Source organism: Chenopodium album, chromosome 27 (assembly GCF_948465745.1).
Source record: "Chenopodium album chromosome 27, dcCheAlbu1.1, whole genome shotgun sequence".
NCBI lineage: Eukaryota > Viridiplantae > Streptophyta > Magnoliopsida > Caryophyllales > Amaranthaceae > Chenopodium > Chenopodium album.
In genome coordinates this window covers 30,985,320-30,999,729 of record NC_137860.1, presented here as the reverse complement: position 1 = coordinate 30,999,729, position 14,410 = coordinate 30,985,320, and the positions used below count along the sequence as shown (strand labels likewise).

General features: G+C 35.3%; 3 protein-coding genes across 4 annotated transcripts; 2 read left to right on the top strand and 1 right to left on the bottom strand.

The window, feature by feature from the left end:
- Positions 1-198: 198 nt before the first annotated feature.
- Positions 199-4,643, top strand: LOC145621449 (glucose-1-phosphate adenylyltransferase large subunit 1-like). Its single transcript, XM_081676177.1, has 15 exons — positions 199-473; positions 840-1,138; positions 1,484-1,606; positions 1,760-1,930; positions 2,033-2,125; positions 2,233-2,316; positions 2,396-2,451; positions 2,572-2,665; positions 2,759-2,944; positions 3,077-3,157; positions 3,273-3,359; positions 3,439-3,543; positions 3,651-3,757; positions 3,900-3,960; positions 4,085-4,643. Exons 2-15 carry the CDS (start codon positions 911-913, stop codon positions 4,184-4,186), a joined length of 1,578 nt encoding a protein of 525 aa, XP_081532303.1. The 5' UTR covers positions 199-473; positions 840-910; the 3' UTR covers positions 4,187-4,643.
- A 705-nt stretch (positions 4,644-5,348) lies between these two features.
- On the top strand, positions 5,349-7,342 carry LOC145620040 (SNF1-related protein kinase regulatory subunit gamma-1-like). Its single transcript, XM_081674694.1, has 7 exons — positions 5,349-5,537; positions 5,619-5,678; positions 6,048-6,155; positions 6,256-6,417; positions 6,520-6,602; positions 6,684-6,872; positions 6,958-7,342. The coding sequence occupies exons 1-7, from the start codon at positions 5,349-5,351 to the stop codon at positions 7,340-7,342; spliced, it is 1,176 nt and encodes a 391-aa protein (XP_081530820.1).
- Positions 7,343-7,651: 309 nt separating this feature from the next.
- On the bottom strand, positions 7,652-12,363 carry LOC145621295 (uncharacterized). 2 transcript variants are annotated; one of them, XM_081676038.1, is made up of 5 exons: positions 12,204-12,363; positions 9,410-10,703; positions 9,245-9,270; positions 8,709-9,008; positions 8,467-8,616 (listed from the first exon to the last, which is right to left on the bottom strand). In XM_081676038.1, the coding sequence occupies exons 2-5, from the start codon at positions 10,626-10,628 to the stop codon at positions 8,599-8,601; spliced, it is 1,563 nt and encodes a 520-aa protein (XP_081532164.1). In that variant the 5' UTR covers positions 10,629-10,703; positions 12,204-12,363; the 3' UTR covers positions 8,467-8,598. The 2 variants fall into 2 exon arrangements, with proteins under 2 accessions (XP_081532163.1, XP_081532164.1); XM_081676037.1 differs by having other exon boundaries at positions 7,652-9,008.
- Between the last annotated feature and the right edge of the window lie 2,047 nt (positions 12,364-14,410).

Below are 14,410 nucleotides of genomic sequence, written 5' to 3'. Positions count from 1 at the left end.
GAATATGGACAGGTGTTTGGCTACTAGTGACTAATGAGTGGGATTTTTATGCAGCAATACACGGAAAGCAATGATATCATCTTGAAAGGCAGTAATTACATTTTGCAAACCCAAAATTACTTTATAAATTATAAATTTATTTATTTATTGGGTCAAACTCAAAGTGGCCATAAATAAAAATTCATTCTTGCACATTTTAAGAGAGAGAAAATAGAACAAAAACAAATAAGGAAGAAGATTTCACTGTCAATAAATTTAGTTTTTCAAGGCATATAAAAATAACAAAATATAATTTTTCCAGTTATCATAAGAAGAGGATTCTCGTGAAAAGAGGGCTCACAAGCCAATAAAGCCCATATTTTCACCATCATTCATGCTTGTTTGCCTCCTTATTTAGTCTTCATCTTCTATCATTTCTTCATTCTCCATTATTATTTATCTTTGCAGCTTTTGGGTGTTTTCCTATTTCTAAGGTAACAACTTTCCTTATGCCACTCTTGTTACATTTTAACGTGCGAGATTTGATCTCATGTCTCGAGTACCATATGTCACGACTTTATGTTAGATGATATTGTAAATTATTTGTTGTTTGTTTGTAATGTTGCAAATTTATTTGTTGTTTGTTTATAATGTTGCTTGTTTAGTGGGTTTACTTTGTTAATGGAGTTTTAATTATAGTTTTTGTAGTACCAATATAACACATGGAACAATTATTTTAGAAATTAAGTACAATTTTGTGATCTAATTACTTTACTTGGTTGCTTAGATTGGAGTTGGTACTTTATTTGTTTTCTTAGGATTCTTCAATCTTGTTCATCATCATCTTTATCTTTATTCAGGTCATCTGATTTGTGGGTCATTGCTAAAAATAAAAATTACCCAAAAAAGGAAAAAAGTTTGAATTTTTGGGATGGATTCTTATTGTGCAACAATTGGAGCAAACACCAAATTAGCAACAACTGGTAAAAATTATGGAGAAAATGGTATTTGGGGAGAGAAAATCAGAGGAAGTTTAAAAAATGGCAATGTGTTTGTTAATCATTTGCCAAGGAGCTTGAAGACTGATCAAAGAGGCAGAAAGATTAAACCTGGTGTAGCTTTTTCTGTCTTGACATCAAACAATGTCACCGAGACACTTGTAAGTTCAATATTACTGTAATTTATATTTTCAGTCTTTATAATTTGGTTTGATTCATGCCCTTGTACAAGTTATGTTGATCATTTATATGTGTGTATGTAACATGTCACACTTAGACGTCATTAAATCTATTTTTGTTAACACGTTCTGTTTTTGGATTCGTGTTTTTTTAATCCCTTAGTTCAATTTCGTCTAAAATACTATGATCACGCATAGTTCATATGACCACCCGTAGTTCAATCTAGGCTTTTGGTTTGATAATATTTCACATGGTTTGTGTACAATTCCAATGAAAAATTAGTAGTTCCTTTATTTTAATCCTCGAAAATATTAAATTTATTGCAGATTAGAGAGGCACCAATCATAGAAAGGAAAAGTGCTGATCCTAAAAATGTTGCATCAATTATACTGGGAGGAGGTGCAGGAGCTCAGTTATTTCCTCTTACCAGCAGAACAGCAACACCTGCTGTAAGTAGACCTTTTGAATTATGTATAGAACTATGAAGAGTAATATTATGGACCAATTGTGTATATGTTATGCACATAAATGTTTTGCAACAAATAAAGTTTTGTATCAGGTTTTTGGTATGGACCATGTATATTAAATCAAGTATGATGCAGGTTCCTGTTGGAGGATGCTACAGGCTTATTGATATTCCAATGAGTAACTGCATCAACAGTGGTATAAACAAAGTGTTCATATTAACTCAGTTCAATTCAGCTTCACTTAATCGCCACATACACCGTACTTATCATGGGAACGGCATCAACTTTGGTGACGGATTTGTGGAGGTAAACTTCTGATGCTGTATACCATAGCCCAATTCTAGATGTAGATTGAATATTTTTTTAATCATATGTGAGTAGAAAAATTGACCGCGAATTATGTAACAGGTTTTGGCAGCTACACAAACACAAGGAGAAGCTGGAAAGAACTGGTTCCAAGGAACAGCTGATGCTGTCAGACAATTTATATGGCTGTTTGAGGTAGGACAGTTGATTTCATAGTTCAATTACTGTTATTATGAAACATAGATTCAGATCTATTGGACTGTGGTAAAAGGGTATGTGCTGAATGTCTCTAATACATACAGGACGCGAGGAATAAGAATATTGAGAATATTCTGATCTTGTCTGGTGATCAGCTCTATAGAATGGACTATATGGATCTTGTGCAGGTATTGAATGAGTTTCTTCTTGAGTTCAATTATATAAACTGATCATCACATAATGATATTAACTATAAATTACTTGCAGAATCACATTGATAGAAACTCTGATATCACAGTTTCTTGTGTTCCTGTGGGTGAGAGGTATGCTGGTACTTCTATCTTTGGTGGTTAATATTCTTTCATAATCTGAATATTTCTTTGTTCATATATTTATATGAGTTTCCTGTTTGTATCTGGATTCAAATTTATGCCTCCTTCCAGCCGTGCATCGGATTATGGACTGATGAAGATAGACAGCAGAGGCCGAATTGTCCAATTTTGGGAGAAACCCAAGGGAGCTGATTTGGAAGCAATGGTAACCCAATCTTTCTATGATTTTTCATGTTCTTTGTATATAAAACTTAATTTGGTGAACACTAACTCCTTTTCGATGTCTGGTTTGCTGCAGAAAGTGGACACACAAATTCTGGGATTATCTCGAGAAGATGCTTCAAATAGTCCTTACATTGCATCCATGGGAGTATATGTGTTTAAGACAGATGTTTTACTTAAGCTTCTGAAACAATCATACCCAAAATCCAACGACTTTGGGTCTGAAATACTTCCTTCTGCTGTAAAGGAGCAGAATATTCAGGTATGTCATTAATTTATGCTTAAGATGGTCTTTCTCTGATTTTCCTTGTCTTTGTTGGATTTTATTACTCTTCAATCACCATACATGATATCAGCATTCTGATATACGAAGTGTATTTTCGTGTCTTATCAGGCATATCTGTTCAGAGACTACTGGGAAGATATCGGAACCCTGAAGACTTTCTTTGATGCTAATTTAGCACTCACTAAAGAGGTGATCAAGCTTCTTAATCCACAGTTGATAAGTCATCTATATAGAACATGCCTGCATTGACATTGAGATAAACGTGTTGAATAACCACAAATCATCCTGTTTTATTTTCAAACAGTCACCAAAATTTCAGTTTTATGACCCAAAGACGCCCTTCTACACATCTCCTCGGTTCCTACCTCCTACGAAAATGGACAAGTGCAAGGTATGCTCTACTCTATAACCTCTGCTTCATAGTAGATGCAGTCACTAGTTAAATCAATGACCATATTTGACTTGTACAGATTAAGGATGCTATTATTTCCCATGGATGCTTCCTGCGAGAATGTACAGTTGAGCACTCTATCGTGGGAGAAAGGTCGCGTTTGGACTCTGGTGTAGAGCTTAAGGTATAGATTCAGAAGTTTCTTATCTATCAATCTGTGTAGTAGCATGGAAATCCTTTTTTCCTGCTCTTTTCAGCAATATCTGATAATCTGTTCTTTTGGCCTTCCAGGATACCTTGATGATGGGTGCAGACTACTACCAAACTGAATCTGAGATTGCATCTCTTTTAGCTGAGGGTAAGGCACCAATTGGGATTGGACGAAACACGAAAATCAGGTATTGACTCTTGTCAGATTGGACTGCTGATAACACTTACCAGTATTTTTTTTGTTATACTGAAAACAATTCAGATTATTATAGCATTTGGAAACAGTTTTATTACATGTGTGTTTAAAAAGGTGATTCTTTTCTTATATAGGAACTGTATCATTGACAAGAATGCGAAGATAGGTAAAGATGTGATCATAACCAACAAAGATGTGAGCATACTTGACCTTATATAGCCACCTTTTTATGCTTTCTCTTTATTCTTTAATGCTTTTATTGAGAAAATGCACATTATTGTAAAGCACAAGACTGAACACTTTTTTCGCTACATTCAAGGGTGTTGAGGAAGCTGATCGGCCAGAACTTGGATTCTATATTCGATCAGGAATCACCATTGTGGTGGAGAAGGCAACCATTGCAGATGGTACCGTCATATAGTCATCTTCCAAGTTCAGCAATGAAACATCTTTCAATACATTAAGGCTTGAAACAGGGGATTCGGATTAGGAACCTTCAGAAGACATTATGTCTAAAGGTGAGGAATACCGTGAGCATGGACTACAAAGAACGAGCAGCCAGAGATCATATATCGCTGTATGCGTGTATGTTCAACTAGAGACCAGCTTGGCTATGCTGTGTACAAAAGAGAAAAGTGGAGAAATAATATTAAGCTGACCTCATGCTTATAATCATACTACTTACTACTAGTACTGCTATTACTACTTCTAGAACTACATTATATAGCAACATTCTGTCTGAAATGAAAGTTTTTGGGGTAGGTAATAATAAAATGTTCAGCTGTCAATTAATATAGATTGAAATCTTGTATCAAACTTCAGTTTATACATCAATAAAAGTTGTACACTTTTGGGAATTACACAAATTCTTTCATTCTTTTTTTATTTTATCCTTTGCTTGACTATACTATCCCACATTATGGAGTTTTTTTTATTTATTTATTTTTAATAAATTATTTAGACTTTAATTTTTAATCATTAGTTGTTAACTTGTTATCAATTTTGTTAAAATTAAAAATTTAGTAGATCTGTGCAGCATTTGTGGTGTTAAATTTCAACTAAACCAATAAAATGATGTGATAATTTCATAGCCATGTGGCACAAAGTGAAAAATTCAAGGAAAAAAAACCAAAACACGGAATGTAGCTTAATTAGTTATTCAGTTACAAATTTGCAAGCAATGTAACCATCATTTTTTCCCTTCTTGAAAAACATGGAGAATGATTCAAAAGACTATTCCTCCGCCCTCCAAAACTACCTTAAAAGCATCTCCATCTCCTCCTTGCCTGGCCTCAGAGATGCACCTGGTTAGTATCCTTCATGTTTTCGACAATTATGTGCCCGATTATTGTTATTATACACGTATCTAGTTGTCACGTTAGTACGTTACTAGATCATTATCATATCACATTATCAACGTGACTAGGAAATCTCCATATGTTATTATCATATTACAAGTCAAAACCAATGTTGTTGGTGCACTGGATTTTGTTGTAATCTTTTTGTTCACATAATGTTTTATGTTATCTAAATAGATCTAACTCCCCTTTCTTTTTTATTCTTTCCTGCTGAACTATGTATTGATGGCACAAGTACTGGAAGTAAAGGCTGGGGATTCACTAAGAGATGCAATACACTTGCTGTATGAGAAGAATGTAGCAGTAGCACTCATCACAGACAACTCTAGTGCTAATAATGCTGCCACTTCAAAGCTCTCGGATCGCTACATTGGTGTCATTAGTTTTGCTTCTATGGTCCTATGGTGCATACAGGTACAGTACCCTACTTGTCGAGTATATGATGTGTTAGTTGTGTGCTCTTGTTTTAATTTTGTTTTGTGGTCTCATGTAAAGAGGGAAGGCAATTATGTTGCTCATCACCTCGCTAGATTAGTGCTTTTTGGAGTGGAGCAGGTTTGAGTTAATCATTGTCCTTGTGAGATTACCCATATGTGTTGCATTAATAAAGTACTAATCTTTTCATTAGAAAAAAAAAAGTATACAAAAAAACCAGTCATCAGATAGTTTATTTATCAGAACGATAATCGGTTGTAAGCACAATGCCTCCATATGTTGTACAGGAACAACAGATAACCATATCAATGCATACAAGATTACTTTTATATGGTGTAACAGATGAACTAGTGGAATAATCAACTATCTCTTGCTTGTTTATTTTTGATGTAGTATATATATGTACATTATTTACTTCATTAATTTCTAAATTTGTCCAGTTTTTCAGTCCTGGTACTGTGGTCATCTAGTGATAATGAATTATTGCAGAGGCTTAAAAAGTATGAAACTAATCAAAGCCAGAAGGAAGCTGGACAACATGCTTTTGAGGGCTTCTTCTCGAGGCTAGATCAGAATCCTGATTTGAAGAAAGCAAAGGTACAATTTTCTACTCCCAATATCCGGAGGAAGAATTATACAATAGCCACTAGAAAGCTTTTAATTAACATGTTATGGCATTATATAACCAATTCAACAGGTGGGAGAGCTAGCAAAATACTTCCTATGGGATCCATACATTCCTGTGCATTTGGAAGACGATACTCTCTTTCAAGTGCTCCTGCTTCTATCTAAGCATCAGCTCCTCGTTCTGCCTGTCATAGAACGAGCCACAGATCAAGTTATCGGTTATATTTCACAGGTACTCTTCTTGCAAGCTTTCAAGATCTTCCATAAGTAAAGACTGCAAAGATTTTCACTTTTTAGAGCTGCAGAGAACTTATTATCTCCTGTTTGGTAGCAGAATACAGTAGTCAAGTTCCTTCTCCGATCAAGTGGGTTAGAGTGGTTTGACAGCGTTGCTAACGTTTCCTTGTCAAAATTTCGGTACTATAACAAGTTCAAGGATTTTATATTAGAGGAAAAAAAATGAATACACTAACCCAAGCAACATTAATGTTATGGCAGATTTCAGAGGAAGAACTCTGTGTATCAAGTGTATGGAGATCAAAGTATTTCAGAAGCATTGTTAGTTCTGTCGGAAAACAGATTCGCTACAGTAGCTGCAGTAGACAGAATAACTGGAGAGGTGATTGGAACAGTAAGAAAAGATAACATCACCCTTCTAAACAACTATCAACTGTTTCCAAAATCCAAGTGAGTTACATCCTTATTACCTGTAACTGTAGGCTCATTTTCGATGAGTTGTTGCTAAAACAGTTTTCTCATGCTCTTGTTATAGGACTATGACTTTGGCAGAGTTCATTAAAATAGTCAACAATGAAAGTAGCAACAACCTTATTGCTGAGAATCAGCAGCATGATCTGGTGGTCCAAAGTCTCCGCCTAAGAAATAATTTTATCCCGAGAATGGATTCACCAGTCATCCACAAAGAAACCGACACCCTTAAGCAGGTCATGGTAAAAATGATGGAGACAAACAATGAATCCAGCTTCATAGTTGATGAATCGAACAGAATGCTAGCTGCAGTTACCTTTAAAGACATTATCATAGAGTTTGCTCCACCCTGTTTGGAATCGAGGATCAATGGAGGTGGGTTCTTTGAATCCGCTTTACAGAAAGCTGGATGCCATATAGAAAATGATACCTTAGTGTCTGATCAGTAAGCTCCTTTGCGTCTTTTTTTCTTTCTGAAATTTAAGGTGACGTGAAGATGCTATAGAAATGACTGTTCTAATCAAGTCTAATTTAAGGTTGAATGTCATAAGCCCTGTCAAGTTAGACTTCTTACTATGTGTGATCTTAAAACTGTTCGATTATGTGTAGTGTGGAGCTTGACGCTCAAGCTGTGTACAATCTTGCAATCTTATTTTTCAGCTGCCTGACTCAATTCTGATAGTTAGGGTCTCCACTCTCCAGTCAGATGCTTGGAGTTGGATTGAATTTCACAGCAGAGATTATAACCATCAGCCATATAATAAACAATCTTGCTCTAATGAAAATTATCATGCCAAGGGCAATCTACATAGTCTCAAACCACAAACCAGGCAGATGGAGTACAATTGTACAAAGAAAGCACAATAAAATTGAAATATTAACAAAGAATCCCTTAATAATGAATTAATTGACAAAAGATAACTGACCACATCAAACTACAGCAGAAACACTGGGGATCATCTGGGAAGTCTCCATAACCTGTTTGGAAATGCCGAGTAAGAAAATTATGCCTCAGATAGCCGCCAAAGGAGTAAATTATGCCTCGTTGTTGAGAAGTGATGCATCATTGTCTTAGCAATTCAATACAGGCTCGGTGGCAGAAAAGTGATGCCTACTTGGATTTTATACCCAAAAAAGGAGGTCCTGCCACAAAGTGGCTGCATCCAGGAGGAAAAACACTTCTGCAGGATGATCCGCCCATTATAAAGAACCCCACTGTAAAAGATGTAGAATGCTAGTGGTCTCTAAAACATAATCCTATCCATCAATTGTTGGATTAAGAAACAAAATTAAGGATAGTTCTGTATATCCACATTATACAATCATTGCAGATGTATCTTAGTACTCCTTGGTATTCCAAACTACAATGGATCCTCTTTTCTTAAATTCGCATGATCTGATTCCATTCATGGCTTTCCCCATCAAAGCCATGGCAGCAATACTTGGGAACTGTTTCTTTGCAAGCTCATCCTGCCCTATCTTCAAGCGATGAGGCTCACAGATCACCAGGGGCTCAGGATTACTTGATGGGGGAGCAGTGCTATTCTGACACCATCTCTGAATCCAAGAACAACCGAGCATGCTTCGGTTCTTGTTCGTTGCCACCAGGGATGAGGATCCACCATTTCTTGGAGACTCCACATTTTGATCTATCTCCATCTGTGCCTTGCCACGATGCTTGCGTAACTTGGCATCAAAGCTCTCTTTATTGTATTTTGTTATTCTGTTGAAGAACGTATTAAATTTCTCATGCGAAGAGCCTTCCCCCATATCTGAGCTCTTGGTACCAACCCCTAATGAATCAGAAGAACTTACCTTCAGACGCTTGATCCATCTGTTACCCGAATCTGGTCCAAGAGAACGCTCTTGTCGGGTATTACTCTCAGACCTTGAGGTCTGTTCATGAGATGAGAAGAGCTGTTTGGCGTTTAAACTATGGACTCTTGAAGTACTTGGGTCTTTTCCATCCGTTGAGCTTACTGCAGGTTGAAGCCCGGGTTGCTCTTCTGCCTCTTCATTTATATCAGGTATCTCTGTGATAGGCCTTTTGCTTCTGGTTTTCTCCGTGCTTGAATCACAGGCAGCTGGTGGGCTACTTTCAGCCATAGTATCATCCTACATGCAAAACATCAAGCAACATGATCTTCTATAATTTGGAGAAGCACATTTTTGTCAGGCAATTTATAATTATTCCAATTGAAATGCCTCGAAACACCAATATCCCATCAAAACTAGTACAAGTTCAGAGAAAATACTAGTTTGATATACTTAAATAAAGATACTGCATGTACAAGTATTCTTGTTAAATGACCATGCAACCGCATAATCAACAAGAATTAAGAAATAGATACCTTAGTTGATGGAGATGGTTCCATACCTGAGATAAAATAAAGAAACATGCTGAATTAGTTAAAGAGAATTGGTCTAGAACAGCTCAACTTCCTGCTTACGTAAAGACAAGAAATAAAGGCATGGTTCAGCAAAGTCTAAACTACATTGAGAGAGCTGCAAAATACCCAATAGAATATGCCGGTTCTTAGGAGCTTCTATTTGAATTCCATTAGTTTCAGCAGATGCTTCATTCCTTGAACCCATTTTACAGATGGAAGGATTTGCAGTATTTTCCTTCTCTTCACTATCATCAGTGGAGGTCCACAGAGGTTGGATCTTCACTCCTCTTGAACGAGGAGCAACGTTAGTAAACATGCTAAAAGGCCCACCGAATGTCTTCTCTTCTTGATGAGCTGATGTTGGTTCAACCATCACCTGATGTCTTTTTGACATATTAACACAAGTTTCTTTGGTGAATAGAATGTGGTGGGCTCTCTGAGAGATTTTGGGAGGATCTCCAGGTGAATTCTCCACAGAATCAACCATTGTACAAATCCTCATAGTCTCCACATTGCGGAAAGAACATGGAACACTATCGAGGGGTTGGCCCCCATTTTGAGACTGCTGCTTGAGAAAAAAGGACTGAAAATTCTTTTTCCCTGAGGGACAACCATGTTGCAAACGTACTCCATCACTCAGTCCAGAATCATGACAAAGGTCATTTCCCATTTTCTTTTCATGAAACAGGACTGAAGAGGATTTTTGATACTTGCAACGATCCTGACTAAAACATGTGAAATTATCATTCGAAAAGTGTCTTTCAAATACCACAACTGGCTTTGATGCATCAGATTTATTATTGTTAAAAGATCTTGATACACCTTTGCCTTTCTGTTCTTGAAATAAATTCGACATAGCTTGTTTCTTGCTATTCCTCAAACTGAAATCCCTCGAAGTATCCTCTTTACCAACAGCTAAGGTTAGAGCCATGGACTTGTTGCCAAACTCGTGATCAACTTCTGTCCCGACTGTGGAAGCATTCTCTTTGTATTGGCCAAGGGTGAGACTTGGAAAAGATAAATTACTGAATTTATTCTTAAAATTTCCCAGTTTCTTAGTCAAATCATCGTTAACACATCCCCCGGTTTTTATTTCTTCAGGACTTTTACTTACTCCTTTCCCAGATTGAAGACTATCTTCTGCCTTAAGCCCACTTTGCATCAGGGAACCTCTTGTATCAACATGTCCTTTATTGTAACACAAAAATGAGGAATTGTCACTGATTGATCCTGGCTTAGAACTGTTATTCATCCAGCGGGACATCCAGCTGGGCTGATGAGCTTGTGAGGATGTCATCGATGTTGCATCCTCATCATGAGAAGGCCTAGCAGCATGATCAGACATGTAGCTGGAAAATGCAAGTGTCCTTTTCTACTCTTCCTTAAATCACTTTACTTACTCTCAAGATGCAATTGCCGCCTGAAATGCACACACACACCCAATCAAAATTCATTTTACAGAAAAACAAACGAACACAAAGTTGATTAAACATTTAGGCATACATCCATGCATTAAGGTGAGCTCATGTACATCAATCAAGTTTCTCCATCAGGTAAGGTACTATGTTAATTACAAGCTCCTTAAGAAAATCCTGACTTGAACGAAAATTTCTCGAGAACAACAGATGAACTCAACAACAGTTTACTGGAGTGCCAGTAATATCAGTATAACATGACAAAGAATTGGATTGCAGCCAAATTCCAACACAGTAGACCAGTAGTACATCCTTAAAAAAAAAAATCTGCTTAAGACAAAACAAAGAAGATTTGACATTGATAATTATCACAAAACCCTTAGATTACATAGAAGAAAAGAACAAAGTGAGCCCTATGACCTATGTCAGACAGACTGACTGCCATCAACCAAGGACAACCTCCCACCAGTGATCTGACATCAAAATATCAGCAGCCTTACTTATTTGAAGTTATTTCCTTTAACACCCTTAATTGTAAGTATATCAACTATTCCACTAGTTTGTGATCAATATAGTCATAATAATGCTTGCTTGACCGCCTTAATTCCATAAGTGGGTTTGGCCACATGAACTAACACGAGGACTTTCCAAGAGGTCACTCATCCTAGGACTACTCTCAATCATTGTGGCTCCTTCCTAATAATGATTTTTTTTTTTTTTAAAAAAAAAAAAAAAAAAAAAATTTAAAATAAAATTACTTAGTTCATTTTAAGTCATGATCATAGTTTTATCGTGTAAACTCCGTTGTTTCCTAGGCCAATGTTAAACTATCAATAAAGCTTTGGATCACGTGCCCAGAAGACATATTCGGTCCCTAGTTTCTTAAAGGATAATGAAGCTGTGCTATCTGCTATGTACACGTCTGACAAAATTTACTCCTTTAATTTCCTCACAACTGACCAGCAAACTTAAGCTCCAAAGTTCAAGATAGTAAGCCATAGACTATTCAAATTCAAACAAGATCACAAAAAACCCATCTAGGTCTAGCTGCATACAAGTCAATTTCATGCTCCGCGAAGTTAATGATGTAAACGAGATGTGATCCCGGGTGTTAGATACCACCCCAAAAACTTTACACAAATTTCATATGTAGTTTGGCACACGGTATGGCCGGGTTACTTACCCTGAGTGTTATGGTGTGTGTCAGCTTAGCGCTGAAAACTTTAACTATCTAAGCTAACTAAAATCCACAGAACATAATTAATCACGAATTAACCATAATCGACAAAAGTTTAGTACTTTAACATATAAAATTACCAAAATTCAGATCATATGAACTTAATTGAATTCCACTTAACTGAATTCCACCCAATTGTAAAACCCACATTCAACAAATGAAAAGGAACAGAAAAAATCCCAAAAATACAAAATAAGTGCATTGAAATTCTATAAATTGGCAGATCAAAATTAACAAAAAAAAGCAGGGAATTTGAAGAAAAACTGACCTGAAGAAGAAGAAAGTTAGGAGAAAATTGCTGCACCCAGAAAAAACAAATAATGATAGAATTATGGAGATGGATATGATTTTCCTTTTCAAGTAATTACTAAAATAGTTGTACAACTTGTTGGGAATTTGGGTAGGCATGGAATTTGGGACCTTTTTTAATAAGTGTATAATGTATGGTCTTAATATGAAGAATATGATTTTGTGGATGATATTGCTTTGAAGAAGGCAGTCGATGGAGGAAAAGGTCATGATGTCTATTCATATGGTTCTACACTTACAAGTTGGTACTACAAAGACACAAAGTGTTTTGTGATGTGAAATTTTTCTTCCCCTCTTCCATTAGTGTGATGTGTGTTTGGTATTATTATCAATTTTCCGTTTTGGGTTTTAAAATTTTTTAATTTAATAAGTGTCATAAATTTACATTTATGATTTATCGTGTTTATATTAGAGATATTAAGTTTGAAAATTGACAATCGATCGTTACCGTGCATTGTAATAATTGATAAAGCAAGTGGAATAACAAATAAAAATATATGAGAAATATTGCAAAAACTAGTTAATTGTTGTTCAAACTTATAATAATCAAATAAAGTAGTGTTATGTTAGGAAAATTGGCATTTTGTAAAGTCAAATTTAAAGATTTTTTTTTGGTACTTTAAGTCTTTAGTGAAAGCATATCCACTTAAACTAAAAGGGGAGAGAGTAGTAGTAGTAACAGAGGGTTAATCAATTGTGAAAATTTAAGTTTGAAAATCAATTTGTGGCTCGGGCAATGCCTCGAGATTTGTTTAAATACCAAATGAAAAAATTATGTTAACTTTAAGTAATATTTTGAAAACATTATCTTAAGTTAAAAATTAATAAAAAAATGGAAAAAAGATGTATGGGAATTGAAAGAGAGATGTAATAGTATACATGTAGATATTACTATGTGCAATTGCTTAACTGATATTTAATTAAAAAATACTCGTACGGTATGAAAAAGAAACTTTAGCAAACCTCCTCGAGAAGTGAATTCCTAATTTAATGTACTAGAAAAAAAAAAAGAATAGTAACTCAAACAGAATAATTATAAACATTTAATATTCACACTATCAGTTATTAAATGACTTACATTAGGCTAGGGATGCAATTTATCTCTCAATATATATGAGTATATGACGGATTCTCCAACTTTTAAACTAAGTAAGGAGAGAACACTTCAATAATTTCAATAATGTGCTCGATCAGGGCCATAAATTGCCCTAGTGTCTTTTTATTGATATGATTATTAGTAGATTGTCATATTCAATTTGAACCTTTGGATTATGCTATAAATGGGTGTCGAGGTTGAATGTACAAGCCTTAACAAGGGCGAGCTATTGTGAACTAAATCGTTAAATTTCATTTCAAAGAAGATGATGGGTGGTGTTTTTCAAGATGTAAGGATAGATGATGAAGGAATACGAGGGAAAATGAAAAAAAGGTATCTACAGGAATTATTTAATGTAGGAGTTTGTGTTTCAATGAGTATTTAATTTACTTTTCTTCGAGTTTATATAGAAGTATAAATGCTCATTTAAAGTAGTGAATACCCTCTTTAAGAATGCATAATCCCAATCATTTACAAGCCAAAAAATCTCAAGGTGACGCAGGTTATCTTGACTTCTTGAGCCTCATTTTCTTTTCTGGTAATTATCATCTTACGATGTAACCAAGTGTAACTTCCCAAGGCACGATTTTTTTATTATTTATTATTTATTTTTTTACTTTTAAAAAAAAACGTGACTCGGAAAGCACCAAGTTGCAACATAATAGAAACAGTTTTAGTATACATTACCAAATGGAGAAAATAGATATCCTTAGTATAATCAATTTAAATCAAGATCTAATAGACTAAAATGTATGCATGTATGAAGTTAAAGTGAATAACAAATTGCATTAAGTTAAAATTAAAATTTACCAAACACCGTCTATAAGTAAAATAACTTCAAGTAGCTCAAGAGCTTGGATGCATTAGTGTCTGTTTGATTGGAAAATGAAGATATCAATGCGGTGAAGTTGGTTGATAGAGAGCAGTGGCTCACTTAATAGCAAGGTGAGACGCTATGGGTAGTTTAGAATTAGTACTCCGTATGTTCTAACAGTTTTGCTTAAAGCATTCAGACTTTTTTTTTTGAACGGGAAAACATCCTAACTTATTTCTCTAAAAAAAGAAGGTTA